At 33.9% G+C, this 26,924-nt stretch overlaps 1 protein-coding gene across 1 annotated transcript; it reads right to left on the bottom strand.

The window, feature by feature from the left end:
* Positions 1–14,436: 14,436 nt before the first annotated feature.
* Positions 14,437–17,380, bottom strand: LOC115953951 (pyruvate kinase, cytosolic isozyme-like). Its single transcript, XM_031071787.1, has 3 exons — positions 17,144–17,380; positions 15,703–16,164; positions 14,437–15,380 (listed from the first exon to the last, which is right to left on the bottom strand). Exons 1-3 carry the CDS (start codon positions 17,378–17,380, stop codon positions 14,589–14,591), a joined length of 1,491 nt encoding a protein of 496 aa, XP_030927647.1. The 3' UTR covers positions 14,437–14,588.
* Between the last annotated feature and the right edge of the window lie 9,544 nt (positions 17,381–26,924).

Genomic DNA, 26,924 nt, shown 5'->3' with positions numbered 1-26,924 from the left:
TGCACTATAACACTACTGTTTTCACGTAACAGAAACAGCAAAAACACACACACACAGAGGCACCCAAGAGACTGGTTGAGACAAATAGACAATGAAGCCGCTTGACTTGTTGGGTTTTTATAGGGTTTTGACGCTTGAAAACTAATCCCTTTTCTACTAGTACTAGGAAAAGTTAGAACCAAAAGTTCGGTGGTTTTCTACTTTTCATGACACCCAAACAAACTATTCGGAGTATCATGCAGGAAATTTGGCTCCACCATTGATTTTGTTGACCTATTGATAAAGGAGTCACGTGATCAGTTCTAGTTGTCCTTGGTCAATATTATTATTATTCTTATTTGAGGAAGTGAATGAATAAATAAATAAGTTGCAACATCAATAAATATTAACAGTATTAAATCATTGATATATTATATTATGATATTAATTCTAAAATTAATTATAATTTTTGGTAATAATTAATGTTTGTTGGAAAGATAACACCTCAAGTACTAGTAACCTCCAACTAAGTGTTTTTTTTTTTTTAAATTCTACTCTAATTTGCTGCTAAGTGTCTTTATATTCTAAATACTCTAATTTTATGCATGTTCTAATTTTATTGTAATTTTCTATCAATTATATTTATATGCAAATTTAGGCACCTAGTATTTTTATAATAATAATTAAATTCAATTCTAATTGTGGTTGTTCTTTCTTACCTTGTGTATTTGTGTATATACAAGAGTTTTTTATTTTATTTTATTTTATTTTATTATTATTATTATTTTTATATATGATAGAAATTATACTCTAGCCTAATTTAAGTGTATATGTGTGTGAAACCTCTTCCTGAAGACTTGCACCCCGACCTTTACCCCTTACACCCTACAAGCACTTATACTTGTGGAGTGATCATCGTATCAAGGGTGTGCGGTGGTATACAAGAGTTATAAGCTAGTTATCATTTACTTTGGAATTACATTCGTTGCAGTTCTTAGAAAACTACTAGTTACAAACTTTATTGCTTGACAAGCTTTAGCTTAAATCTGTATTATTGGTGCATGGTTTTGGAGACTTCAAACTAGCAAGCTAGGTAAAATTATTATATGAAACAACACATTGTGAATGATGGATTATTGAGATTCATGCTTTATCTGTGGACCAATTCCTTAGTGATTCATGCTCCTCTAATCTTTCGTTTAGTCCAATTGTGAATGAGTTAGTAAAAGATGCAAAATCTAATATAAAAGCATGCCATAATTTATTTATTTTATAATTAGTTTAATTTATTCAATAACCCTCCACATTTTTTTTTTTGGTGATAATTTCAATCTATGACATCCGCTCCTAATGATAGCTCTTTATTATCAGACCAAGACACCAATCAGTTTTTGGTGTAGATGGGGATTGAATCTCAAATCTCTTATACAACCACTAGAGACTTTATCAGTTGAGTTAACTGAAACCCACAATATTTTCATATTTTGAACTCATTATTAAGTTCAAGATTCTGCTTAATCTCAATTATCTCTCTCTCTCTCTCTCTCTCTCTCTCTCTCTCTCTATATATATATATATATATTTCCAAGTCATTATAATTAAGAAAAAAAGTAACCAATTCATAGTTATTAATAATAAAAGTATGTTGGTCCAAGTAGCTCAATTGGTAAAGTTTCATGTAATCGGATTTGAGATCTGGGGTTCAAATCTAACCTACCAAAAAGACCTGAAAATAAAAATATTATATCTTAGCCTGATGATAAACAATAAATGATAAGAGCAATCATTATGGAAGGAACAACATATGTTTTAAGAAATAAAAATTATTTTATTTCTTAAAATAAATTAATACAAAAGTGTTAAGAGTTGCCTAAGTATGGTACAAAGACGTTTTTTTATTAATTTCAAAAAATATTTTTTGTTTATTTGTTTGTTTGTTGTGTAAAAACTTAATATGGGATCCATTGATTAAGGGTCCATAACCCATGAGAAAGGGAAAAAAATGGGATTGGGAGGGGTGGGAGAAGTTTGCATGAATAGTGATATGGTAAAAACTAAAAACATGACGGTACTTCTTTTTTTAATTATGTGCTAGGCAGTATAGTAGACGACTGTACTATTAGGGTGGTTACCAAAAATGAATATCAGCATCCAGTATGGATCAAAGCACCTGATACATACTGATCTCCTTGATAACAATGGTAACCCTCTATCAATTACTTTTGTTTATAGTCAACCTGATCATGCCAAAAGAGAAGAAGTCTGGTTTGAACTCAAACAACTTAAAACCACTGCTCATCCAAATTAGTTATGTATTGGAAATTTTAACCAAATCTTATCGCATGAGGACAAATTCTCCTTTAATAATGGAAACATTGTAGGAGCTAAACTTTTTTAACAAACTTTGTCTGATCTAGAACTCTGTGAGCTTGAGGCTAAGGGTCAAAGATTTACATGGATGAACAAAAGAGAAGATGAAGCCTTTGTTATGGAAAGATTGGACAAAACTTTTGCCTCTGTAGAATGGATAAACTCATATCCACACTATGCGCTTAAGATTCAACCTATCTTACGATTTGATCATGGCTCAATTATACTGGATTTTGAGATGCAACAACCATTCAAAAGGAGGCTTTTTAGGTTTAAAAGAATGTGGCTTACGCATGATAAGGATATGGTTTAGAATGCTTGGAATGTCCATACTCAAGGTTCTTGAGCTTTCAAATTGCAGCACAAAATTACTAATGTGAAGAAACAATTCATTGTGTTAGAAATACTGAATGATTGTATTGTATTTCTCAAGTAATAGAATATACATAAGTGCCTTTATATAGGAGGCAGAGTATGCAGTACAAGTAAGTGTGCTATACAAGTAAACAAGGTGGGCCTAAAGCCCACATACACTAATACACGTTAACAGCCCCCCTCAAACTCAAGGTGGATGTGAGACCAACTTGAGGTTGTCAACCAAAGTGCAAAAACGTCCCTTAGGATGTGACCTGGTGAAGATATCTGCAAGTTGATCTTTAGAAGAAACTGAGATCAGCTTGAGAGCACCATGGATAAGATGATAACAGATAAAATGACAATCGATCTCGATGTGTTTAGTCCGTTCATGGAAGACATCATTGTGAGTAATATGAATGGCACTTTGGTTGTCACAATAAATAGGAGTAACAGAGGATGTGGATACACCTAAGTCTTTGAGAAGCCACCGTAGCCAAAGGAGCTCAAATGTGGTATCAGCAAGGGCACGATATTCTGCTTCAGTACTGGAAATCAGAGAAGAACCAAGAAGAAAGCAATAACCAGTGGTGGACCTGCGATCAGTGGGATCTCTTACCCAATCAGCATCAGAAAATGCACGGAGAATAAGAGGAGACTGAGCAGAGTAGAAAAGACCATGGAAGAGAGTGCCCTTTAGGTATCAAAGAATGCGCAGAACAGCAGTATAGTGAGTCGATCGTGGAGCAGATAGATACTAACTCACCTAGTGAACAGCATAGGAAATGTCTGGACGAGTGACAGTGAGATAAACTAGGCTGCCAACCAAGCGTCTGTAAAGAGAGGGATTAGACAACGGTTTCCCCCCTAAAGGAGTCAGATGCGCATTAAGCTCAACTGGAGTGTCAACAGTCTTGCTATCAGTGAGTCCAGATTGAGACAAGAGTTCAGAGGCATACTTGACTTGAGTAATATAAAGTCCATCTGTAGAATGAGTGATTTCAAGACCCAAGAAGTAACTGAGATGTCCAAGATCTTTCATCTCAAACTGCTGACTGAGAAAACCCTTGAGTTCTTGAATGTCACTAAGGTCATCACTAGTTATGATCATATCATCCACATACAAGAGAAGTAAAATAGTGCCTTTGTCAGTGCGACGAAGAAATAAGGTAGAATCATAATGACTAGCCATGTAACCTAAGCGAGAGATGGTAGAGCTGAATTTGGCAAACCAAACTCGTGGAGCTTGTTTAAGGCCATAAAGAGTATGCCGAAGGTAACAAACCTTATTTGATTCAACAGAGAGACCAGTAGGAGGTTGCATATAAACTTCTTCACTTAAATCCCCATTTAGGAATGCATTTTTGACATCCATCTGAAAAAGGTCCCATTTTCTGGCAGCAAAAACAGCTAAGAGAGCTCGAACAGATGAGATACGAGCAACCGGAGCAAAGGTCTCTTCATAATCAATCTCATACTCCTGTGTAAAACCTTTTGTAACAAGACGAGTTTTGTAGCGCTCAATGGACCCATCAAAGCGAGTCTTAATCTTGTAGATCCACTTACAACCAACCACAGATTTCCCAGGGGGGAGAATCATCAAATCCCAAGTATGGTTTTTAGATAATGCATCAAGTTCCTCTTTCATTGCAATTTGCCACAAAGGGTCATTGGAAGTCTTACGATAGGTGTGAGGCTCATGCAGTGTAGCAAGGGCAGTGTAACAATGATAATCAAGTAAATATGTAGGAATGGATCTTACTCAAGTTGAGTGACGAGGTGGAATGTCTTGTGCAAGATCTTCAAGCGGAGCAGGAGCAGGGGACCCAAGCTCAGGGTTGGGTAGCTCGTCCTCAACTTGTGCAGAGATGGGAGCCATTGGTTGGACACTCTCAGTGTTAGCAACAGTAGCAGCGGAAATTGACACAGCTGATCTGTTACGATGATAGCAAGTCTCAATATTATGGCCAAAACGTTTGTTGGATTGTCAGCGACGAATATTGTAACAAGAAGAAGACTTGTCCTTATTTTTCATTTAGAAGCAAAATATGCAAAAAATGGACTGCAAAAATGAAATCTACGCGAAAAACTGGGTAAGGAGCACCTGGACTACAAAAAGTCAACTCTGAGAAAAAGTCAACGGTCAACGGTTAAAGTCAAAGTCAACGGTCAACCACTATGATGATGTCATCAGGATGACGTAAGCTGAAGACCTCAGCTAGGGCTGACGTGGATGATGACGTCAGCGATGACGTCAGCAGGTGCATAGCTGCGAGTGAAGCGCATGAGGCGCGTGAGTCAATCTCCGCTGTAACTTTGGTTGGAACTTGAGGGCGCGTAGAGAGTCCGATGAGGCCGATTTTTCTCCGGTTATATAGATCGGAGGAATACGATTTCGATGGCGGCGGCGGTGAGTTGATCGGAGCAATACTGATGGCGCGTGAGGTGCGTGGTCTAGCGGCAAAATCTTTGATCGGTGCGTGGAAGCGCGTGAATGGTTAGCTGATGATGATTCCGGTGGCTTTGTGTAGATCGGTTGAATATCTACCCGGTGATAGGTCTTTTGTCTTAATCGGAGATCTAGTGTGGAAGATCCGACGGAAGCAGTGATCTTGGTGGCGATTATCGAGCTTCTGGCGGTGAAGATTCAACCTTTACGGAAAAGGTTTACTGACCGATGAAGTCGAGGCAGCGGAAAATACCAACGAAGATAGGACTACAAGACACAAGAAAATTAGAGCAATGGCTCTGATACCATGTTAGAAATACTGAATGATTGTATTGTATTTCTCAAGTAATAGAATATACATAAATGCCTTTATATAGGAGGCAGAGTGTGCAGTACAAGTAAGTGTGTTATACAAGTAAACAAGGTGGGCCTAAAGCCCACATACCCTAATACACGTTAACACATTGAATGGAACAAGCAAGTGTTTGGAAAGGTGAAAAATGAAATTAAAGACAAGCAAAAGAAACTCCAAGATCTCCAAGACTCCATTCAAACCTTTGCTGATGTCAGAAAGGAAAGAGAGCTTAGAGAAGAGATCGAAAATTTAATGACACGAGGGGAAATTATGTGGGCTGAGAAGGCAAGGAGTGACTGGATTATTCAAGGGGACAGAATACCAGATATTTCCAAACTGTAGTGAAACAAAGAGGAGCTCAAAGTAGAATCCTACATGTTAAAACTGCATATGGAAATACAATTGAGGAATTAGAGGAAATTGAGAGTACTTTGGTGGAGCATTTCAAAAATCAGCATGCTGAGACAGACACCAAATAAATCCAAAACTTATTGGAGGAAATAGCAACTTTGCCTATCCCAAAGATTGGTCAACACCAACAAACTTACCTGAACAACAAAATAATAGATGCTGAAATTGAACCGGCAATTTATAAACTTGGTCCACATAAAGCACCTGGGCCAGATTGGATCCCAGCTTTCTTCTATCAAGATTTTTAGACCATTTTCAAACATGATATACTCAACTCTGTTCATGCTTTCTTCCATTTAGGTTCTCTCATCAAATCCTTTAACCAAACCTTTCTTAATCTCATTCCAAAGGTCAATATTCCTAAGGACGTATCTCATTTTAGACCTATTAGTCTTTGCAATGTTATCTACAAAATTATTTCTAAAATTCTAGTGTCTAGACTTAAACCTTTCATGGATAAACTCATAACACATTTCCAGAATGCTTTTATACAAGGTAGAAACATTACTGATAACATTGTCTTAGCTCATGAAATTTTTGATACCTTAAGGAAAAATTCAGGAAGAAAGAACGATTATGAAGCTTTGAAAATTGATATGTGTAAGGCTTATGATAAGGTTAACTGGAATTTCCTAAGGGCTATTTTAATTTCTATGAACTTCAGTCATACTTGGGTAATTGGATCATGGAATGTGTCACTTCAGTCCGATATACCTAACTAGTTAATGGTGTCTCTTTCACATACCTATTTTTTGTAGATGATTCTTGTGAGAGACTACACCTCTGACCCGTTTTGGTGTTAGGCCAAACTCATGTGAATAGGTGGAGTCGTGTTATTGCCTCTCAAAATAGAGTTTCGACTAATTATATTTTCCCCTTTAGATTAAGGGTCTTATAATAGAGCTGCTACTTATTTAATTATTGGGAAAAAAAAAATCATAACTGAAAAATTTATCATTCTATTAATTTGAAATTGAATTTACATTGATTATAGGAAATTACATGGCTTTAGTCCTATATACAATCTAAGATAAAGTAACAGATCATGGAATGTGTCACTTCAGTCCGATATACCTAACTAGTTAATGGTAGCCCTACACAACCCTTTTGTCCATCTAGAGGCATAAGACAAAATGACCCTATCTCCCCATACGTGTTCTTGTTCTATACCAACATCCTCTCTATAGCTCTCATCCAAGCAAAGAATCAGAATAAAATTAAAAAGCATAAAAGGGGGAAGGAATGGTGTCTCTCTCACACACCTATTTTTTGCAAATGATTCTTGTGAGAGATTGCACCCCCGACCCGTTTTGGTGTTAGGCCAAACCCACGTGAATAGGTGGAGTCATGTTATTGCCTCTTAAAATGAAGGTTTGACTAATTATATTTTCCCCTTTAGATTAAATGTTTTACAATAGAGCCGCTACTTATTTAATTATTGAAAAAAAAAAAAAAAAACTATAACTGAAAAATTTATCATTCTATTAATTTGAAATTGAATTTACATTGATCATAGGAAATTACATGACTTTAGTTCTAGATACAATCTAAGATAAAGTATATAACTTTGTTTCCTAGTTACAATCTAGAATTTGAAAATTATAAGGACAAACATTGATCTATTAACCTTTGATCTAAGTTCAGAGGCTATGTTACAATATGGGAAGGTGTTAGGCACCCATCTTCCCCGGTGAAACCGGTCTTCTAGACTATGGTGGCCAACATTCATGTCATATCATCCAACATGTTATCAATTAATTGCATGTTCATTGTTTTGCTTGAATTTAATGTGTGTGCATGTGATAAACCCTAGTTCCATTTATTAAGCATTGCATTTTGATTGAAAAAATAAATTCTAGTGAATATGTGTGGATGGTGACATCCTAGATTCAAGGAGTTGAGAAGATTATGAAACTAACATGATTTTCATATTTTAGATGTTGATTTAAGATCAAAGCTAGTGTCATGCATGAACATGTGATGAACAATCAAGAACATGTGAAAAACGCATATGAACATTTAAGAACATTCAAACATATTCAAGGAATTTAAATAATCACTAGCATACTCTAATCTTAATCTCAACATAGCAATATAAAAAAACAAGTTGGGGAAAGAGATTATATCTACATGCAAGATCCACATAGTGGAGGAGGAGGCTTTTGTGGAGGCCCTAAGGGTGTAGTAGAAAAGAACTAGGAGAGGGAAAGTGAGTATTATCCAATACTTTGAGTCTCAGGAAGACTAAGATATGATAAGACTACTTTACTTCAGTAGAACTCAAGAGGGAAGAGAGAGAGTGTTTTCGTATCTTGGAATGGAGGAGAAAGGGAGTTTACATAGTAGTGGTGAAGAAAATATGAATGGAATGGCATTTAATGAAGTTTGACAAAATATCAAAGAGAATCATGAATCTAAACCCTATTTCAATATTTAGAGAAAGTTGGTGCATTAAATTTGGGAGTGATGAGCAAACAAAATGTTTAAAATCTCGATTTTTCTGGTAGCTCTTGTAATAGTTTTTAGAGCTAACTTTGAAAAATAATATCTTTCTCAATTCTGATCAGAATTGTCTCATTCTTGTACTCAAAATATTTTGAGATATATCAATGAAATGGTGAGCAGGGGTTATTTGTCAAAAAATAGTTTTAACATAATTAACATTAATAGGCTCCAAATTAGTTTCCAATTAATATTAACAGGCTCTAATCACTTTCATTTCAGACTTAATCAGTCCCAAATTTACCCCAATTAAAAAAATAATTACACAAATTACTCATTGAATAATTAATGTTTTATTATCTAATTAATCAAGTGTGTGCAACCTTACCATAAGATGTAGTCCTAACCAATCAAATTATGACACGTTATTAATTTCAAATTAATATAATTATAACCAATTGGAATCAATTGTTCTTAATCACACATATAGTAGATTCGGCCAATAAAACTTGATTTGATAATAACTTTCAATCTGATGGTCTGATTAAGGCTTATGATCAGTTAATTTGATGAAATGAAATTAAGGATCTAGTGGCCACAATTAAGATGTCTATTTCCAAGGAAAAATTACCATTTTACCCTCCATGTGAGGTTAAATGTGGATTGCAAAATTGGATGTCAACAATTTTCTTTATTTTTCTCCCAAAATGATAGTTGCTCCCTCACTAATCTAAAAAAAAAAAGTTTCAATTTTAATAAGTTTGACCTCTTTTGCTATCCTAATATATCTCCCAATATACAAGAATTCCTAGCTCAGACCCTTCAGGTAAACATGGTGCAGAATCCTAGTATGTATTTGGGAATCAATTTTAAACTTAGAGGGAGGAAAATTGCAAATTTCCAGAATATAATTGATAGAGTTTATGCCAAACTCCAAGGTTGGCAAGCCAAGCTTTTATACTAAGCTGGCGGGACTACTCTTATTTCCTCGGTTTTACAGGCCATGCCTTTGTATACTTTCTTCTACTTTAGAGTTCTTGAAACAGTTTGTAACAAGCTAGACTCTATCACCAGAGCCTTCTGGTGGGGCCATGAGCCTGGAGTTAAGAAATTACATTTGACCAATTGGGATACAATATGTCAACCAAAAAATATGGGTGGACGTGGACTCAAAAAATTCAGTCGTATTAATCAAGCTATGATTTCTAAGCAATATTGGAGAATCCAAAACTCCCCCACTTCCCTATTAGCAAAAACTTTCAAGGCCAAATATTTCCCTAGATCTTCCTTTCTGGATTATAAATCAAAATCCCATCATTCTTGGATTTGGAAAAATGTTACAACACCACAGTTTTCTTCTTTAAACCATGGTCAATGGCTAATAGGAAATGGACATCAAATCCCTCTCACTCACCCATCTTGGTTCCATTGTCCAAACCATATCTTAATGGAGAATGGACTCCCTGAAGGCACAGTGGATGACTTCATTGATGCAAATACAAAATCCTAGAAATATGACCTCGTTCAAAAACTATACCCATACCCCATTTGTATGGAAGTCTTGCATCTTCCAATCTCAAAAACTGATGGCATTTTTGACAGAATCTTATGGAAGCATTCATCTTCAGGAGAATACAACGTTAGTGCAGCCTACTCTCTACTTCACCAAAACCACAGCTCCACTCACTTGCTAAATCAGAGAATCTCTAATATCCCTCAAGTAGTTTGGAAGCTGATTTGGAAAGTCAAGCTACCTCTGAAAATAATCACTTTCATTTGGAAAATTTTATATGACAATATTCCTATTTTTGTAATCTTAAATAGCAGAGGAATCTCAGCTACTAACTAATGTCTTATGTGTAATGAGGTAGAAGAAACAATCACTCATCTTTTCTTACATTGTCCCTTTGCAAGAGTTGTTTGGCATGGTTTTATCTTGGAAATTAGAACCTCTGATCTAAATCAGATTTCAGCTAAGCAGTGGATGGTAGATTGTATCATTGCAAACAAATTCATGGAACAAAACAAGGTGAGTTTTCTACAATCCCTCTTTACCATTTTTTGGTCAATGTGGAACCACAGAAATATAGTTCTACACCAAGGGAAACTACCTAACCCTATGGAAGTTATCCTCACCTCTTAAACTCTCATTTGCAGGTACCAAGAAGCCTCCCAAGAAAATCAAAAGCAGGATCACAACTCTAGACATCAACCATCACAACTTCTTACTCACCATGACTGGCAAATTCTTATCAAGGTGGCAGCTTACAAGAATAGAAGATCCAAAAGAAGTGGCTATGCATATGAAGCTATAAAGCTGGATGGGAGAACTCTTCTCAAAGGAGGAGCTAGTTGTGGAAGGAAACTTTACTACCTTGCAGTCCAGGATGCTCTAGTTGAGGCCATCCTCAAGGCCAAAGAATTAGGATTCAGCAGAATACTAACTCCTAGCAATAGCAGAAGATTAGAGCATGTTTGCAACCACCTATGAACTCCCTCGTGGCAGGAACAAACCTTCACATTTGACCTTAATTAACTGCAACAACAAGGATTGGTCATGCACTCCATTTTTGTACCCAAAACAGTGGTCTCACATGTAATAAAACTATCTACTTTGACCACTAGTTTCCATGTTCACCACTGTAGACTAAATCCAGACTATATGTAAGCCAACTGGCCATATTTGGTACTCTCCTTTTATGAATATATGTTTATTTGGCATTAAAAAAAAAAAAAAAAAAGTAAAGGACTGTCGGAGGATAGGTTTTTGGCTTTTTCCCCGCCAGTTTGGTTATACTAGAAATGCTTTCTTAAAAAAAAAAAAATCTCATGTTAAGAGGGTCAAGACCTTTATCTGCTCTTCATTGGTAAGAATTTAAAATTTTAAAGGGGGGGGGGGGGGGGACTTGCCCCTCTCTTGCCCGCCTTGACTCTGCAAATAAATTAATATAAAAGTTGAGGCACCAAATTAGAAGGAAAAAAAAATTAAAATTAAAACTTTAGGGATGAAAAAAAAAAAAAAAATAACAACTTAGAGGGTGTAACTTGTAATTAAGCTTCTTTTTTTTTTTAATTAATCTAATTATTTATTAAACTTGTTTCCAACAAGTGGTTGAAATCATGTAATGATTTTCCTTTCTATCATGCAATAGTGTTATCATTTATCACGTAAGTTTGGCCTATCTTGTTTTTACCATTTATCCTATAAAAAGTTAAGGGGATTTTGTGATTGAAAATTTTATGTATAGAGAGGAAAAGAAAGAAGCATTATTTTGTTATCTCAAACGCATCACTTATATTGTAGATTAATTAGATGTTATATGTTTTTTTTTTCCAAAATTAATTATTAAAAAATTGTGATATTGGTGGAAACTATATACATTATATATTGGATCCAAAAATCTTGGACGGGTAGGGTTAGAATTCTTGAAATCATGAACAGTTTTTGTCATGTGAAATAGATTTAATTTTTCTAAGGTGTACAACAAATGAGCAAGAGAAATAGTGACATATAAAAAGTACCCAAAAAAAAAAAATTATCTCCAAATATAAGAAAAAATAAAATAGTGAAGTTGTATTATAAACAAACAGACATTTTTTTTTCTTCATAATTTATTAGCGTAGTAAGTTATGATTGAATAACATTATTTTTACATGTATATACCAATTATAATGAATATAAATTTTCCGTTGCCACTTTTTTGTGTTCCATTTTATATTCCACTAATTGTGGTATGTGATGTGTTTAATTATTATTATTCTCTTCTAAAAAAAGATTATTATTATTATTATTATTATTATTATTTCCCATTTTAGAATTTATTTATATTAATAATGCGATGTTATTATTAAAAAAGATTAATGCAATATTGGTCTCTTTCAGATACAAGGCCAAGACATTTTTCTTGACATTGGTGAATTTAAATTAATGCATTTCGCACTAAACAATTTGTGGTAAAACTTTTCAAATACATGTTTTCAAAATATATATATATATATATATATATATGAAAAAATGTACGTCAACCCACCGTCCTGATCTGTTTGTTGTGTCTAGCTGACATGTCAGCTCCTTAAAATCCATTTGTGTACTTGTTAAGCCATTTCTACCTTTATTTCGTATTTAAATTTCATGGACTTGGGCCATGACTAATGAGCTACATTTTGTGTAAAGCAGTTTAAAGTGTCTGTTAGATTGGTAGCACTAACAAATTAAGCATTCAGATGACCCATTGAGCTCTTGGGCATATATGACAGTAAAGATCACATAAGTTTGCTACTTTTTTTTAGATTTTCTAATAAAATGATGCCACATGGCATAATGAAAATGATGCGACATCATTTTATTGGACGCACTAAACACATGCGTTAAGTTTATGTGGTACTTAGGTTATGTTTGTTTCGGGTGTAAAAAAATAGGGAAAATATTTTACACCATAATGAGTGTTTGGGTTGGCTAGAAAACTCAGTCAAACAGAAAATCTTTTTTGTTGATTGTAAAATATTAGCCCCTGAGATGTAAAATAAATTACACTACTAATTTACCTTTAAACCATTTACACCCATTTTCCTCTTCTACCCGAGAGAGAGAGAGAGAGAACACTTACAATGGAGCACGGAGTAGGAGCCCCCAAAAAATGGATCGGACCACCATGTCGACCCAGTGAATGACTCACCCTGGAGCCAATCGAACCACCGTGAGCAACCCACTCTTAAGTTGATTTGACCACTGTGTGAACGACTCACTCCTAGATCGAACCATCGGGGGCGACCCACCCCTAAATCGAGCCATAACCTTTAGATCGATCCACTATGTCCATGTCGCCACTACCGCCACCACTACCAAGTCACCCATGAATCGATCTCTCTCTCTATCACTCAGTCTCTCTCTCATGATCAATCATGGGATTTTGATTCTTTTGTTTTGATTTTTGTTTCTTTTTGTGCTTATATATTGAGATTTTCTATAATAATATTTGTTTGGATCTTGGGAAAATGTGAGAAACCTAATAAAAATGTGTTTTCTAGAGCATTTTTAAGAACACAACTAAACACCATAAAATATTTTTCAAAACATTTTTTAGAATGCAACCAAACACTTGAAAATGTTTTCCTTTTAAAAAAATATTTTATACTCGAAAAATATTTTAAATATTGCCAAACGCAGTCTTAATAGAAAATATAAATGGAGTGAATATAACTTTAAGGGGGTAAAATCTAAACTCTAAAATTTCAGGATATAAAATTCAAATACCCTTAAACTTTAGTGGTTTAGTTTGCACTTTAGCCAGTTACAAACTACACTCTCAAATTTTGAGATGTTTTCTATTCAGTCGTTTAACTTTATATGTTTTTAATTTAGTCATTACATATAGTCCCATCCAATTTCACCATTGGTGCAGTAATTTTCAACGTCCAAAATGACGTTGATTTGGTGGACCTAACAGTGCCGTTTAGATACAATGACTATATAGATTAAAAATAAAAAATAAAAAATTAATATAATGAGTTGAAAACAAGTCAAATTTACATGGTGTAATTTGTAAATTTTCCCTAAAGTTTTTCAAATATTTTCAATAATTTCAAAATTTCATAACCCAGGGTTTTGAAATTTGGGAATTTTTTATAATTAGAAGGATTTAAGCCAATTGAATGTGTATAACTTCATACTTTGAGGAAATTTTGGGTTTTAGGATTAAATTATTGATTATAAGAGGTAAAAATATTTTCGGTTCCCTGTGTGTTTGTTAACTTCTCATGAGTCTTGAGAACCCAAAAAAAGGATCATTAGAAAGAGATGGATGTCACCAGCCTGTGTTGCAAGTGACACCTAAATCTCACTGGTTTTGTGCTGGAAGAGGAAAATGTAAGTTATAACCTAGATAACCACAAATATACAAGCCCTGGTTATTTAATCAATTCAAAAAAAAAAAAAAAATTTGAATGACATGCACCTACACAAAGAAAATGTTAATTTGTTGCACTTAAAATAAAGTTCATAGCATTGACAAAAATTATGTGACACTGCATTTGAAATCAGTTACACATTAATTCTTCTCTAAAGTTCTCACCGAAATTCAATTACCATGTATGTCAAATTGTTTTTCTAACACAGGGAAGGAAAACCATAAAATGGCCAACAACAAAGATAACCAGAAGTAAAATAAAAAGAAACTTGGAAAGAAATTCTACTGCTGCAAAATTTTAGTACCCTTAACCTCCGAAACATCACTTAACAGTACAGATCTTGATCATGGAATCAGTGTCAAGTCCATGCAACACAACAACCGAGTCTCCAGTCTTGCAAAGTGCCTGACCCTTTGCATTTTGAATGGCCAATTCTATAGCTTCTTTGTCTGCCAATTCTGGGCATAAATCAGGCACCAGACCCCTATAAATAAGGCTATGTGTTAGTGGAGCATTAACAGACCATGACAAGTCAATTACGTCCCTTGTTATCTGTGGAACCACCAGAGAAATTATTGGCACACTTGGCCTGTACTTAGCTACCAGCTTTGCTGTGTTTCCACCCTTGCTGATGACCAAAACCAGAGTTGCTTTCATTGAATGGGCTGTGTGCACTGCTGAAGCAGCCAAATTCTCTAATGAACTCATAAGCATTGGTGCAGCTTCCACTGTCCTCTTAAAAAGGTCTCCATAATTTATGAAATTCTCTGCCTCTGCACAGATTTTGGCCATAGTTTGAACAGCAATTTCAGGATAGGCACCAGCGGCAGTTTCTCCACTGAGCATCACACAGTCAGTTCCATCAAGAACAGCATTGGCAACATCAGTGGCTTCAGCACGCGTAGGCCTGGGAGATTTGGTCATGGACTCCAGCATCTGAGTGGCTGTTATTACCGGCTTTCCTTGTATGTTGGCGCTTTGGATCATCATTTTCTGAGCCCAGAATATCTTTTCAATTGGAATTTCCATTCCTAGGTCACCCCTTGCCACCATGAACCCATCCGAGTTTGCAAGAATATCATCAAAATTATCAATCCCTTCTTGATTTTCAACCTACCAGAATGCCAAAAATTAGTCAGTAGAAAGTTCAGAACTACGAAAAAATGCCTACTTGAAGTATTTGTCTTTGTCAAACAATGCTAGACTTGCAATTCAGCATATATATGTGTGTGTCTGTGTCTGTGTGTCGAAGACATGATCAATCTCCAGAAAAGAAGTCATCCAGCTGATACAAAATCATGGGACAAGTATAAAAGAAAACTAATTTTTTGTTTTGCTAACTTCAACAATTGACATAATATTATATGGGAAGACGAGTTTGTATTTAATTGGAGAACCTAATATGTACTAGGTTCTTTCATATCGGATAACATACCTTTGAAATGAGAAGGATATTGTTTGCATGCTTTCCCAGCAGTTTCCGAACCTCAACAAGGTCTGAACCTTTTCGAACGAAAGACAAAGCAATCATGTCAATCTTATTTGGAATTCCCCAGTTCAGTATATCATCTACATCCTTGTCTGTTAAGGTTGGGAGATCAACAACAACCCCAGGGAGATTGACATTCTTCTTTTCACCAAGAACTGCAGAGTTTTCACAACGACACCTAACCAAACCCGATTCCTTGTCACAATCAAGAACTGTGAGACTAATTGACCCATCAGCGCACAGAATAACGCTTTGTGGCTTCAAATCTTTAGCTAGCTTCTCATAGCTCATAGAGATCATAGTTTCATCACACTTTATGTTGTAGTCTGTTGTGATGAGAATCTCCTGACCCTGCTGGAGTTCAATGGGCTTTGAATCTTTTAGAAATCCAGTTCGGATCTCTGGCCCCTGTTATATAATTCGTAATTTCCAAAATGCAATTATCACTTATCCGTCAAAATCCTTATAATAGAGTAACATTCAAAACAGTAAAAACTGATGACTTATTGAAGTGGGACTGGAGCTAATATATAGAATCATCATCATCAAACACAAATAAATTGGTGGGGAATTTTGGTTGCAGAATGAGAACTTTCAAGTGGAACCAAATAAAATTTGTTTATAGAATCCTGGAGAGCTTTTCTGCGCAACTCTCTATGATGTATCTTTATCAAAATAAAATTTGAGTGGTACTAGTACTACAAAGGTTTTCATTTGAATTTCAGGTATTAAATTTGCTTGTGCATCTTGTTTCACTAATCTAGAAAAATTAATGATTTTGATTCATAAAAAAATATATTTTATTTTGATCCAAAAGACAAGATCTGTGAAAGCTTTTTGAAATTGAAATTTTTTTTATTGTTTGGACAATCTAACCCTTTGTTTTTCTCAGAACCCATGCATACAGTTGCTCTCCAAAGACCAGAAAAGTATATAACTCGCCAAGAAGTAACAACCAACACATTTTTTTGGTCCGCTTCTCTTTCTCACAAAAAAACCCAAGGTATCAATTGGTTTTTGGAATAGGTGAAATTCAATTCAAGTCTCTTGTTCAAGAAGAAGGAACTCTAGCTAACAACCCAATACTAAAACCAATATAAAACCCAACCTACTTTTACATGACATCGTTATTGAGCACAATCTACGTCAAGAAATTAAAAAGATCCAACCCTATCACCAAGCACCAAATTACCTATTCCTAAACGCTAGTTTAAGATAGGAGATGAGCGGAACAAAGACACAAACACACACAAAACACAGACTAAAGAACTAAGAAGAGTATAAGCTTCAATAAATAAAACCCAGCAAGATTTAGCCATAAAAAACTCAAAGACACCAACATTGTTGAACAAATAAGCAAGATATATAGTGGAAGTCATGTATGTACCTTAGTGTCCAACATGACAGCACAGGGAATGCCAGTGTTGTGCATGGCAATCCTGAGATTATCAAGGGTATGTTGATGGTAAACATGAGTGCCATGAGAGAAGTTGAAGCGAGCAACATTCATCCCTGCCCTTAAAAGCTTCTCTAGCATGTCCACTGACCGTGATGATGGTCCCAAAGTGCACACAATCTTTGTCTTTGGCCTGCCCTGGGCTGCAACACCAAGTATCTTCTCCATTGCGCTGTTATACTACTGTTTTCACGTAACAGAAACAGCAAAAACACACAGAGAGAGAATAGACTGGTTGAGAGTTGAGACAATGAAGCCGCTTGACCTATTGGGCTTTTATAGGGTTTTGAAAGTGTTATTTTTATTTTTATTTTCTCGTAAATTCAACCCTTTTCAACTTGTACTAGGAATACCAAGTTCGGTGCTTTTCTACTTTTCTTGACACCGAAACGACAATTCGGAGTATCATGCAAGAAATTTGGCTCAGCCGTTGATCTAGGTGACCTGTTGATAAAGGACTCACTTGATTAATTCAATCAGTCCTAGACTCCTAGTTGTCCTTGGCCAACATTATTGTTTTTTTTTTTTTTTTTTTTTTGAAAAAACATTATTGTTATTCTTATTTGAGGAAGTGAATAAATAAATATAAATAAGCACCAACAACAATGATAATAAAAATATTAAATCATTTATATTATATTATGATATTACTTTTAAAATTAATCATAACTTTAGGTTATTACTGTTTTATAGCAATTTTAAATAAATTCTCTGAAAATAATATTCCCTTAAAGTGTTTTTCCCCTTGTTTATCGAAGAATTGTACTTTTAAACCCACAACATCAGATCATCAAAGAATCCAAATTAGGTTTTAATTGTACTCAAATTTCCTGCCTAGTGTCCTTTTAATTCTGTTATAATTTGATGTTTAAGTTCCTTTATATTCTAAATACTCTAATATTATGCTTCCTAATTGTATTATAATGTTGTATCAATTATATTTATATGCAAATTTATGCACCTAAGTTTATATTATTATTTTTTTTAAAGTTATTTTTAATTTAAAAATTTTTTTTTTTTGAAGGGAAGTTAATTTTAATTGTGGTTCTTCTTACTTGCATCGTAAATTGTGGTTCTTCTTACTTGCATCGTGTGTATATGCAAGAGTTATTAGGTAGTTATCATTTATTTTGGAATTAGATCCGTTGCACTTCTTAGAATTTAGAAAAATACTAAGTAGTTACTTAACAAACTTTATTGCTTGAGAAGCTTTAGCTTAAATCTGTATTATTGCTGCGTGATTTTGGAGACTTCAATCATGCAGCAATACATTGTGAATGATAGGTTGAGCTTCATGCTTTACCCGTGGACCAATTCCTTTATGCTTCATGCTCGTCTAATCTTTGGTTAGTCCAATTGTGAATGACTTAGGAACAAATGCTAGAGCCATTGATGAAGAAGACCACTTTATTTATTTATTTTTTTTTTTTAATACAATATAGGTCTACTCTAGTCTAATTTAAGTGTACATGTGTATGAAGTTTTCTCCTAAAGACTTAAACTCTAATCTTTTGCCCCACCCCATCCCACAAGAATTTTGTAATTGTGAAGTGACCGTTATGCCAAAGGTGTACGGTGATCGAAAAAGAAGAAAACTACCTAGAACTAGGGCAACCAATTTTCTTACTTTGCTCCCTATTAAATAAATAAATATGTATGTATGTATGTATAAACTTGGTATAACTTCATAAGAGTTACACATTTTTTAGACCATTAATTATTATTAGATTTAAGGGTGAAAAAACTCTTATGGTAATATTATTAATATTCTCTAAAAATTACCCAATTAGGCATTAACTCTTCTTAATAAAGGGGAAAAAAAACACTACTCCACCCTCCTCTTCTTCCTAGCTCTCTTCCTCTCTCACATCATCTTTTTGCCCTCGTGCAAACAAATCGTAATTCATAAGGGAGCAAGATAGATGTTGCTGTATTTTTAGGTACTTAGGTTTGCTGTGACTTTCACTGTAGAGCTTAGCAATTAAATTGTTATTTTGGAGTGTGTCAAGCATTGGAGGAGACTGTTGGGCCATATCATGAAGGACATTAAGCCTCAAGCTCAACTCCAAGGTAGTGGTCCTTGGAATGTCGCTACTGATCATCCAAAGACAAATAACGCCACGAAAGTACTAGTCTATTTTGCCATAAACCATGATGCTTTGCATATATTGATGGAAGAGAGCCCATCTTTTTTAAGATCTTTTAAAGACCATGGTGGGTGATGATGACATGGCTGAGAGATAACGTTATTATTGCACTAATTTTTTAAATGACTTTGGCCAGGGCGAAGCCATGTACATGGTTAGGGGGCCATGGCCCCCCAAAATTTTGAATTTTCATATATATATATATATATATATTTATTTTAATGTTTTTAAAATTTAGTCTCCAAAAATAAGAGTTGGCTCTCCCAAATATTTGAATTAATCCAATAATGATCTTAAAAAAATATTTGGTATAATAGTTATAGAGACATAACTTTATTTTTCACAATTTTATTTTTTATTGTAAAATGTGCTCTTATACCTATTAAATACTTGATAAAATTTGACACCAAACATGTTTAGATCTATTTTTTTCAACAAATTATTGACTCATTAAAAAATTCTTATCACTAAAACTACATATGAAATGTTTCTTTAATTGCCACATGATGGATTAGAGCTAGATAGCTTCAAATTTTTTTGGAGCCTAACTTATTCCTAAGTTTTGGATCATTTATGTTTTTGAAAATTTCATTAGTTCAATTGAAATATTTTTACTTACTTTAGTATAAAATTTGATAATTTGTATTGAAAATGAAACTTTTAGAGAATTTCACTATGAAATGGTAAAAATGTATTTTATTCTATGAAAGATCGCTATCAAACATAATTTTGATTGAAAATACTAAATTCTTTTTTTTGTTGGGTGTGTGTATATATTAAAAAGTGAGTGTGTGTGTGTGTATATATGTGTATGTGTGGAGAGGGGTTGTCTTGATAAATATATTAGTACTTAGCCCCTCCAAATAAAACTTCATGGCTCCGCCCCTAACTTTGGCCATGAGTGTTTTTTATCTTTGGAAATAGTCAACCTCAACAATCGTTCTCTAAAAAAATTGTGACTTTGGCCATGTATTTCTAAAATTTTCCAGTACTTTAAAACAATATTGTAAAAAAATCAATGGCGGGCCTAAATGTACATAGTGCAAAAAGAAAGATGTGAGTGAGGATGAGTGGAAGAAGACGTTGACACAAAGGAGAGTGGAGAGTTAATGCTGTATTTTTCCCCCCTTAATAAGAAGAGTTTTTTTTTTTTTTTTTTTTTTTTTTTTGAGAAAATAATAAGAAGAGTTAATGACTAAATCACTCATTTAATAGTGATATTACTATAAGGGTTTTTTTACCCTTAAATCTAATAATAATTGCTTTTGTATTTTTCACTTAGTCCTATATAAGGGTTATTTATTGAGTAAAAGTATCATAAATATGTACTCTCCCCTCTCACATAATTGTGGGTCCCACTAATTAAATTTATGATAGAATTTACAATTCATGTTAGAGGGAAGAGTACACATTTATAGTGCTTAGAATATACAATAATTTTTCTTGTATAAGAGCACACCCATGCATACACATGAAAAAGAACATATTGTCAGGTTTTGATTTGTGCCTTGTCACAAAATCTGCCAAACTTTACTTCCTAAGAAATTTTAGAAACTCAAAACATGTGACAATAAAATGTTTATCCAGCACAGATCTTATAAAGAAATCAGATATTAGAATATAAAATAAATATGAACTTTACGGTGAATAAAATGAATATATGCATTGGTTTAGTGAGTTTTGAGAAACTTTTGCCAATTTGAATTGAGTTCTTTCTGAGGTATGAAATGGTAGTTTTAGGATGCTGGGTTTTGAGAAAATTTTGGTGTATTTGTGGATTTCGATTGGTCAAATGATATTGTCTCAGTTAAAATTATAGGGTTTTTATTTATTTATTTATATAAGATAGAATTTTTACTCTAGTCTAATCAAAGTGTATATGTGTGTGAAACTCCCTCCTGGAGACTTGAACTCCGACCCTTGTCCCTCACACCCTACAAGTATTTATACTTGTGAAGTGACCACCGCACCTAGGGTGCGCCGTGACTAAAATTATAGGGTTGAAAACTAGTTAATGTGATTACATTTGTCGTGGGGTTTGCCAAATTAGTGTTTTGGGGGTGGGGGAGTGGAGAAGCTTTGACCTAATTTTTTTTTTTTTTGGGGTATCTTGGGGTGGTTGATAGGTGCTCGATGCTTGAGTCTGAAGCGAAGACATCACCGGTGAAAAAAGGTAAAAAATATTTGACTGTAAAATGGAAAAGAAAAATAATAATTGGTTTAAGGAAAATTCACTAGATAAAAGTTAACGAAAGGACCACATTGAAACCAAAATAAAAGTTGAGGCACCAAATTGAAAGAAAAAAAAATACTTTAGGGGTGAAAATGTAAACAACATAAACTTAGAGCGTGTAATTTGTAACTAAGCCTCTTTTATTTTTTAATTAATCTAATTATTTATAAACTTGTCTCCAAGTTCCTGATGGTTGAAATCATGTAATGATTTTCTTTTCTATCATGCAATAGTGGTATCAATTATCATGTAATTTTGGCCTATCTTATTTTTACAACGTACCTTATATAAAAAGTTAAGGATTTTGTGATTGAACATTATATGCAGAGAGGAAAAGAAATAAGCATTATGTTGATATCCCAAAATTATCACTTATATTGTAGATTAGATGTTATATTTAATTTTTTTTCTTCCAAAAAAAATTAATAAAAAAATTGTGATATTGGTGGAAACTAAATTCATTATATAGAAGAGGAGTGGGTGCTTGCCAATTTAGTTGATAACCAGCAGTAGTGAATTGTTAGGAATTTTATCAATTGGATTTTGGCGTCAAAAATTTTGTCTCGAACTCTCGGAATCACTAACAGTTCTGCTGTTTATATTCAGGGAAATAATAAAGAGATGTAGATTGAGAAAATAGAGATATGCAGATGCTACTGATGTATGTTAGTATTCACCTTAACAATCATATTAAGAATAATTTCATATCCTTATCTTGAAAAGATAAAAAAGATGTCTACAAATCTGACACATGTCTACTGATTCCCAAATTTATGCATTTTATTTTAGGATTGAGATCCCGTGCAATACCTAGGGTATTGAATGGTGTGCAATAGCACAAATCCCAGCCATCCATTTAATCCAATGACTCATTATTTTGACACCTCACCAGAACACGTTGGCAATCCGTGTGCTCACTCAAGATTTCATTTCATCTTCCCATTTTTTAATTTCACTAAAACTCTCTCTCCTCTCTCTCACTTCAGTCAAGCTCTCTCCGTCACTCTCCCTAACGCTCCACTCTCTCAACCCCGACTATGCCTCCACCACTCTCTCAACATCCATGCTTGCTCTCTGCCTCTCCCTCAACCCCGTCATCACTGCTTCCTGTATACCCAACTCAGACCCATAAGCAAAAATAAAGAAAAAACGGCAGCTCACCATCTGAGATCCCAACCCCCAAACACTTGCACCCTTTTTAGACCCGGATCAAAGAGAGAGTAAGGGTTGGGGTTTGGAGAGAATCGGGTGTTTAAGGGAGAATTTGATACTTTTCAAACCCAAATCAGAGAAAGTAAGGGTTTGGGTTTGGAGAGAATCAGACAAGAGAGAAGTTGATGCTTTTTCAGGTTTGATCTATGAGGGATATGAGATTGAGAGAGAAAGAAAGGGAGTTTGGTTGAAGGAAAGAAGAAGCCACCATCGGAGGTGGTGGTTGTGATGAAAATTATCCTTGCTGATTTGGGCTTGTTTTAGAGAGAGACCACCACTCGATATGGTTTTCTTTTATCTCTATTTTTTTTTTAATAAACTTTGTTTGGTTGCTAGGAAAGGAAGGAAAGTAAATAATGGTGTCACAATTTTGTTGATTGATTTAGGGCCAAATTTAATTATGTTTCTCTCTTTTTGGTTTTTAGCTTAGGAATTGAAATCAAGTCTTATATTGCTTGCATTTTTGTCAATTGTTTAAAAATGCTTTATACAAAAATAGTGATTGTGGAATTAAAAATGCTTTCTCTAGCATTAAAAATCTACCAACGTGATACAAAAATAGTATATTAGAACTGTACATCTTCCAAAAATAGTGATTGTGGTTGCTCAACTTAAGGCCTTTGGAGGAATTTAGTGTAGATTTTACATAGCTTTATTATGCTTGATGAAAACTGCCATGGATATTGAAAATATTCAAAGGTCTCATTGGGGCTGAATTTAATTATGTTTTCTCTTTTTTGGGTTTTTAGCTTAGGAATTGAAATCAAGTCTTATATTGCTTGCATTTTTGTCAATTGTTTAAAAATGATTGAATCCTTGTAATTTGTATTCAATGGGCTTATTATCAGGTTCCTAATGATGAAAGTTTGAACCTTTATGAGATATTTAACCAAAGCATGAATGTTCAATACACTAAAAGGCTTTCACAGAAAATTTTTGACAGCACATAATCTCATTTGGAGTTAATTACATAAAATTGAATTTAAGGACTTCTTGTAGATGTGTTGTTAAAAAGGCATGCTTTTATTGTGTTGAATGATTCATATCAAGTGTCACTCCTTAGATATAGAAGAAACTAAATAGGTAGCAAATTCTTAATTATACAAATTTTACTTTTTCAGATTTTCAATTTTCCTGGCATCCTCAAAAACTGCTACAGATGCAAATCATTAGCCATGAAGTTTGTTAGTTATAATTTCTATAATGAAATTGGTTCTTTAACCTTAGTCTTTTTGGATTTAAATTGGTTCTATAATGGCTGAATATGCTGTGATTGAATTTCTGTTTGATGGTGAGACTGTGTGTCCTTGGTGTAATGGTTATAGCTTTTGTTTGGATTTGAAACCAATGAATGGTGGTTGGATGGGCTTTGCATGTATTAGTGTAAAAAAGTTGCAATGGGTGAGTGCATTAATCTTCTTGATGTTTTTTCCCTTTGCTTTGATTTTTGCTATTGCCTTGCTTCTTGTGGTTGTTGTTATTGTTGTTGTTGTTGTTATCTCTTGAGCAATTTTAGGAGTTTTTTTTTCTTCTTTGATTTAAACTAGAAATTCTATTGCTTGGTCACGAGCTATTCTAAAAATCCTTATGACATTTTTCTTTTTTTGTCCTAATTTTTCTTAAGTGCGTGTTATTTTCCTAAATTTGGATTGACCATGCATTATGCCGCAATGTATTATTCTGGTAGGATAATATGTTTGGCCAGTTGTAGTTCATTTTATACATTAAATCTATGGCTTTTGAAAGAAGAACTTGTGAGGAATTTTTTTGCTATTTTGAATTGTTACTAGTCATACTTTATAAGTCCAGCTCAAATTTTAGGTAATGAATTACATATTTTTATATGTTTGTTTGTGCATGTCCAAAATATTCTAGGTTCTTGGTTCAAAATCATCTTCTAAAATTTGGTGATTTTATTATTAACTGCAATGATTGTAACAAAAAAAAAAATAGAAATAAAAAATCTATGGTTATTGAAGTACTTGAATTTTTTTTTTCAACATTGCAAGATGACATAGAACCAAGTGGCCCAAGCCCTACCATGAAGCCTACTCAACCTACTGTGAAGCTGGCTTTATTCATGATTTTTATTTTTATTTTTATTTTTCATATTTTTATTGTATCATCTTTCTATAGTTTTTAGTGTTTTGAGTGAATTTTAAATGGGGAAAACACTTAGCTGGCTGAGTTTTTTACTCTGTCAATCAGATCCTTTTTAGCTATCTACATGGTTCTCAATGGAAATTTCAGTTCATGCATTTCCTTTTGTGCATAGAATAGTTCTGTCTAACAAACTACTACTTGATTGTAGTCAGATAATTTTCTCTCTACTTTGGAGATGGTTCTGTTTCTTAGTGCCTCAAATAATTAGTAGCCAATTTCATTTTGCCACAGTAATGAAAATGTGGTTTATTGCATGTCATCCCATATTGCTACTCTTTCTATTGTTAGAATTAAAAATCTACCAACACGATACAAAAATAGTATAATAGAATTGTACATCTTCCAAAAATAGTGACAGTGGATTAAATCAAATATGTTTACAACAGTAATCTAAACTTGCTTAGCAGTACTTTAATGCCAGAGAAAGCATTCTTGCTAAAAAAAATTTATATATATCATATATGTCTATAGATAATAAAAATTGAAAATAATAATATAATATTGTTTTGGTCATCTATTATCTGTCCTTGAATTTCTTTTCTATGCTAAATCGATGTACATTCAAAGAGTAATGTATAGATTCTCTGCCATATTCAGAGTTAGGAACTATCAAGTCCTGGATCAAACTTCTCCTATTATAGTTCTAGAGCTATGTTAGTTTATTTAACCAGCTTTGCCCTTAATAGCACCAAATCTAATATGAAATTGGAAATCTCTCATTCATTCTACCCGTCTCCTAAACAAGTTCTCTTCAAGGAGCTTCTAGAATCAAGCATGTATATGTGTTGAAGCATAAAAGTATTAATTACTTGCATTTGAAAAAAAGGAACAGGATTTAGTATATAACTGTTGGGTTCTAAGAATTTAGGTTTAAATGTATTAGAACTTCAATTTGTAATGTTGGCAAATCATGATCAAAATGTTTAGTCTTGTTTTAGACTTGCTCAAAGTGTGTTTAAGTGTAAAGTTGGAATCAAGTGTTCTGCAGGATTTACTGCGTAAATCTGCCTGGCTCAATCAATTGAGGATTAGACTCGATTGATCGAGGTTTGTACAGATTGTTTTTCTGCAGAATTTTCCAACTCATCCCAAGCTTGTTTGAAGTATAGGGTTTTATGCTTTGCCTTAAGTATAAAAGGGAAAACCCTAGCCACATTTTGAGGTTGCTCTTTATGCTATGTGTGTGAATCTTTTGTGAGATCTAGAAGTGTTTGTCTTCACATACACTTAGTGTTTCCAATCTCAAGATTGACGTCAAGAGTTTGATGATCAATTCAGTTGCTGATTCAAGAGCTTAAAGATACATAAGTGGGAATGCTTGTACTTGCTGTGAATCCAAGAAAGAAGTAGTCCGTGGACTCGGAGCTATCACACGGTTGTGGTAGTAAGTTTCCTACTCGAGGTAGCAATAAGATGTTAGTTGTCTAAGTCGCTATTATGTAAACTTCAATTCTTTCATAGTGGATTTGTTTTACCTCGAAGATAACTAGGTTAAATCCTCCACAAGTTTTTTACCGATTTGGTTTTCCTGGGTCATCATATCATTGTGTTATTTATATTTCCGCTGCTTTGCATAATATGATATATTTATATTAACCTAGATATGATAATTTGACTAAGTAATCACTTGGCTAATTAACTATGTTAATCTGGTTGTGTTTTAAGGGATCTAAAAATGAACAATAACATTGCATTTAAAAATATTAATCACTTGAATATATAATTAATGTTTAACTAAAAGTTACTCAAACATGCACTTGTACAATCTAATATATTTAACATGTTTGACTAACTTCTTTAGTTACAAAAAATTATCCAAAAAATTTGCTTCATGTGCAATCAGTTGTCTAAACAGTCAGATTGCTGTCCAAAAAACTGTCCAAGACAAAGTTTTCCAAAAATGTTGTTCACTGTGCAATATGCTACCATGTCCACCTTGCAATATACTATCAAACAA

Source organism: Quercus lobata, chromosome 7 (assembly GCF_001633185.2).
Source record: "Quercus lobata isolate SW786 chromosome 7, ValleyOak3.0 Primary Assembly, whole genome shotgun sequence".
In the NCBI taxonomy this organism is placed as follows: Eukaryota; Viridiplantae; Streptophyta; class Magnoliopsida; order Fagales; family Fagaceae; genus Quercus; species Quercus lobata.
The sequence above is the reverse complement of the archived record's forward strand: the minus strand, read 5'-3'. Positions and strand labels throughout refer to the sequence as shown.

What these genes read in the sequence shown, in the direction of transcription:
- LOC115953951 (XM_031071787.1), bottom strand. Translation starts at nt 17,380, where the DNA reads ATGGAGAAGATACTTGGTGTTGCAGCCCAGGGCAGGCCAAAGACAAAG. An exon ending in CTGTCATGTTGGACACTAAG is followed by an intron (nt 16,165 to 17,143) that starts GTACATACATGA and finishes ATTATATAACAG; the next exon opens with GGGCCAGAGATCCGAACTGG. An exon ending in ATATCCTTCTCATTTCAAAG is followed by an intron (nt 15,381 to 15,702) that starts GTATGTTATCCG and finishes GCATTCTGGTAG; the next exon opens with GTTGAAAATCAAGAAGGGAT.